Below are 5,000 nucleotides of genomic sequence, written 5' to 3'. Positions count from 1 at the left end.
AACTTCATCAATATCAACAAAAACAGCAAAAATAACGACAACCTCAACATCAACCCGCCTTCTCCAACTACACCTTGTTATGTCCGCTGGAAACTTTTGAATACTGACACAAATAGTAGACATCAGCGTCGCGACAGAATGTAGGGCGTCATACCTTTTCCTCGCAGTGAATATAACTGCATATAACTCACATAAGCTAACAAAGTTGCAAACTAGTCTTAACAATTTGAAAATATTTAAAATAGAAAACTTGAAAGATTTCCACCAGACTGGATAGCAGAAAAACTATACATATATATATTATATATATATAATATATATATATAATATATATATGTATGTATGTATGTAGTATGTATGTATGTATGTATGTTGTATGTATGTATGTATGTATGTATGTATGTATGTATGTATGTATGCATGTATGTATGTACATATATTTATTTATATTAAGGGCATTGCTATACTTAAATGTGTCGCACTAAGAGGGACTCTTAAAGTCAAAACTACCGTCCCTCCTAGCATGAGGCATTTATGTATAGTAATGCCCTTAATATAAATAAATATATTTAAAAAAATAGTTAAAAAATTTTTCCCTTATGAGGTTTTTCACGCTAACTACTGATAATTTCTTATAAAGATTTTATCCTATTTTAAAATTGTATATATATATATATATATATATATATACGTATGTATGCATGTATCTTACTATCTATCTATCTATCTATCTATCTATCTATCTATCTATCTATCTATCTATCTATCTATCTATCTATCACTCTCTGTCTGTGTGTCTGTCTGTCTCTCTCTCTCTTTCTGTGTGTATATTATATATATATATATATACATCGATTAGGCAAAGAAAGAAGGACTTTAAAAAATTACGTTTTCTTTTCTTTTTGCAGCTCCTGAGCAACACACATGATGTAACTGAGTTGGAAGTAAGAACGAAACTGTCCAAGTTCAGGTTCGTGAAAACTGAAGTTTAATTCATGTGTGTTCATCACAAGTTAGTTCGATATAATGACAAAATAACAAACGTAGCGGTTGACTAATAACAATGGAGAGATAGCCTGAGGGACATGTGACTGACTGAGACATTGGTTGAAAGACGGATAGTTATTGTGAGAGGGATGTAGCTCACGTATCAACTGACTATGACGTGAGAGAAATTGTGATAGTCCTGCTGTGACATAAATGTTAGAGGAAAAAAACTTTGTTAGGCAGACTTGCAAACTACGGATAGAGTGACACATTTAAATGGACGTCAGTGTCAGAAGACAAAGTAGTTGACCGACTGTAACTTCTAGTTTAGAATGTTGCTGACCAGCGATCTGACTCTGTGAAGTCAAACAGAGAAGAAAGTGAAAGAAAGAAAGAAAGAAAGAAAGAAAGATAGAAAGAAAGAGCGAACGAATAAACGGCAGAAGGATGGCAAGCTAGAAAGAAAAAGAAATACTGAGAGAAGAGGAATTACGAAAGAAGAAAGAAAGAAAGAAAGAAGAAGGAAATACAAAGAAAGTGAAGAAGGAAGAAGAAAGAAAGGGAAGATAAGAAAAGAAAAGAAGAAAAGAAGAAAAAAAGAGCAACAAACGAAGAACGGAACGAATGAACGGAAGAAAGGATGGCAAGCTAGGAAAGAAAAAGAGAGAACTGAGAGAAGAGGAATTACAGAAAGAAAAAAGAAACAAAAGAAAGAAAAGAAAGAAAAAAAGAAAAGAAAAGAAAAAGAAAGAAGAAAGAAAGAAGAGAAAAAGGAAAGAAAGAAAGAAAGAAGAAAGAAGAGGAAGGAAAGAATAAAGAAAAAAGAGGAGAAAATAGAAAATTTGTTTTGAGAATATAGTATGCTATATTAAGGCAATGAGATGAGACGAATGAAAAGTGTTGCATGCAACAAAGAGAAAAAAAATACTTACATGTAAATCGTAATTATCCGATAAGAGTTCAAGTGTTTTGATAGTCTTGACAGCGATTGATAAGCCCGGTTTCACCCTATCAATAGAAAAGGGATACGCATTGTCGTCCGGCAAAATCACGGCGATGTTCAAAATTTTTCTTGATTCAACAGATGTTATGGTATTTGCAATTAAAACAAATAACCACATGGCCAGGTAGTTCCTTATAACGACCATTTTTTATTTATTTTATTTACTTCGTTACTTTTTCGTTCTGTTCGATACTCAGATTAAGCGGTATTTAAATAATCTGAATAATAACTAATTAATAATATAAACATGCACATTAAATGCACACGCCTTCTCTCCTTTCTTACTCCTTCTCTTATTCCTTCTTCCGAAAACCGTATTTTCCTTTTGTAAATGCAAACTTTTCTCGTGTATGATTCCTTTATACGCCGCTATTATTTATTAATCAATTATATTTTTCAGCAAAAGCTATTCATTTCACTGAAATCTTTTACTTTCATTCAATTTTCTTATAAATTTCTCGTTTATAATTACTTTATTTTTGTCTTCAATCATATATTTATAATCCTTCGACCAATATTGATCTCCCACCTTTTCCCCACCGTTTCACTTAATCTCTCTGTATCACTCCCTGTCGTCTGCACCTAACAAATTCATATCGTCCGCTATGGAGATCACAATAAACAGTGCCAGTTAACAGTCACCAACTCCGTAAACTACTCTCTTTCTTTCACTCAGGCACTCAATCTCTATTTTATGATGTTACCCTCTCTCTCTCTCTCTCTCTCCTCTCTCTCTCTCTCTCTCTCCCTCTCTCTCTCTCTCCCTCGCGCATTCTTCTATCTATACTTTTCCCTTCTTACTTCTCTCTCTCTCTCTCTCTCTCTCTTTCTTCTTTCTTCTTTCTTTCTCGCAATAATTTTTCCAGCATCAAAACCTAATTTTACTTTTATTTTTTCTTCGAGTCACTTTAAAATCATATTTTTTTTCCTAAATGTAAACACGTCCGAGTCCTTTATTATTCTTTTTTTATCTTTCTCTTCCGTCAGCTGGGAATGATAAATATGTATATATTTTTACATAGACACGCGTACTCTCCCTCTCTCTCTCTCGTTTTCTCTCTTTCTCTCACTCTCTTCACTCCTCTCTTTCTCTCTCCTTCTCTCTCTCTCTCTTTCTCTTTCTCGACACTCACGTACACTCTTTAAAAATCTAAACGGTTTATTTTACAGCTAATTACAATTCATATATCTGTGGTACGTGTATGAATCTGTAGTGTATGACGTGCGTACGTGTGCGTACGCTAAGGTTTGTATACATAAATATATATATATATATATATATATATATATATGTATATTTGTATGTATAACAACATACACACACACACGCATACACATATAGAGAAAGAGACGAAGAGAGATAAGCAGACAGACAGACAGACAGATAGGCAAACAGGCTAACTTACTGATAGGTAGATATATAGATAGATAGATAGATAGATAGATAGATAGATAGATAGATAGATAGATAGATATATATAGATAGATAGATAGATGGATGAATAGATAGATAGATAGATAGATAGACAGATAGACAGGTAGATAGATAGATAGATAGATAGATAGATAGATAGATAGATAGATAGATAGATAGATAGATAGATAGATAGATAGACAGGTAAATTGACAGATAAATATGGTACGTATGACATGATATATGCATGATCAATTCAGTTTATTCCGGCATTTCTCACCTTCTCATTGTTTCACCTTGTTGTCACTCTTTATTCTCCTTCCTCTCTGTCAGTTCTCTATCCTTCTTTCTATGTATCTTCCTCACTCGGTATCTCATACACAACGGTACTGTGCATGATATACACGCATTCCATATCTCATTATTTAATGCATGCTGCCAATCGCTCTTTTCTCACATACAACTTACACACACACACAAACACAAGCACAAACTCACAGAGTTAAATTTAAGCAATTTAAATACATCGACTAAAAGTGACTGAATAAAAGGTTTTAGTAAATGTGCAGATTGTGGTATTTATTATAATTGCATTGAACGTGACTTCCAAGTTTCTCCGGTGATGACTTATGCAAACTGAATAAATCTCTCTCTCTCTCCCATTCTATCAATCTATCTCTATCAATCTATATATGTATCGCCCTCTTGTTCCTCTCTCTGTGTGTTAAATACGCACATATGCATATAAAATCATATAATTATAATATATATATATAGTATATATATATATATATATATATATATATATATATATATATACATACAAACATATACAATATATATGTATATATGTAAATAATATATACATATATGTATATGTGTGTGTTAATTACGCGATATGCCTAAAATTATATATATATATGTACATATATATACATATATTTATATATATATAATATATATATATATATATATATATATATATAGTATATATTTATATATACATGCATGTCTGTATGTAGATAATGATAGATAGATATCGATATATATATATATTTATATATACCTGTATCTATTTATATGTATGTCGATATACATACATACACACACCACACACAACACATATATATTATATATATATATATATATACATACACACACACATATTACTTATGGATAGATATGCGTATGAAACGTTTAAATATATTATATATATATATATATAAAATGTATATCTATTTATCTATGTACACATATGGATGGATGGATGGATGTGCGTGTGTGCGTATGTGTGAATGCAAAACAAACATCTGTCACACATTCCATCTCAATCCATTTTCTATCATACGCACACCTTAATCTCTCTATTTGCTCACCCACATTGTATATCGAAATCTTTCAAACTATTCCACATATTCTCTCATTTATGCACTGTCTCTCCATATTTCTCTCTCTTGCTCTCTTCTCTCTCTCTCTCTCTCTCTCTTCTCTTTCTCTCTCTGCTTCTCCTTCTTCCTCTCTCTCTTCCTCTCTCTCGCTCTCTCTCTTTCTCTTTGCTTTTCCCTTTATTACTTCTTCATTCCCAGTCGCTCTCCT

General features: G+C 32.0%; 1 protein-coding gene across 1 annotated transcript in view; it reads right to left on the bottom strand.

The window, feature by feature from the left end:
* The window catches only part of LOC115215145 (atrial natriuretic peptide receptor 3-like), a 536,057-nt gene that overhangs the window by 509,902 nt on the left and 21,155 nt on the right, over positions 1 to 5,000 (bottom strand). Inside the window, exon 2 of the mRNA XM_029784317.2 lies at positions 1,920 to 2,675. Coding sequence (XP_029640177.2) covers positions 1,920 to 2,135 — 216 coding nt within the window. The 5' untranslated portion in view covers positions 2,136 to 2,675. The remainder of the gene's footprint in view (positions 1 to 1,919; positions 2,676 to 5,000) is intronic.

This window comes from Octopus sinensis, linkage group LG8, assembly GCF_006345805.1.
Source record: "Octopus sinensis linkage group LG8, ASM634580v1, whole genome shotgun sequence".
Lineage (NCBI taxonomy): Eukaryota > Metazoa > Mollusca > Cephalopoda > Octopoda > Octopodidae > Octopus > Octopus sinensis.
Note: the sequence above shows the minus strand (reverse complement) of the source record. Positions and strands in the feature narration are given on the sequence as shown.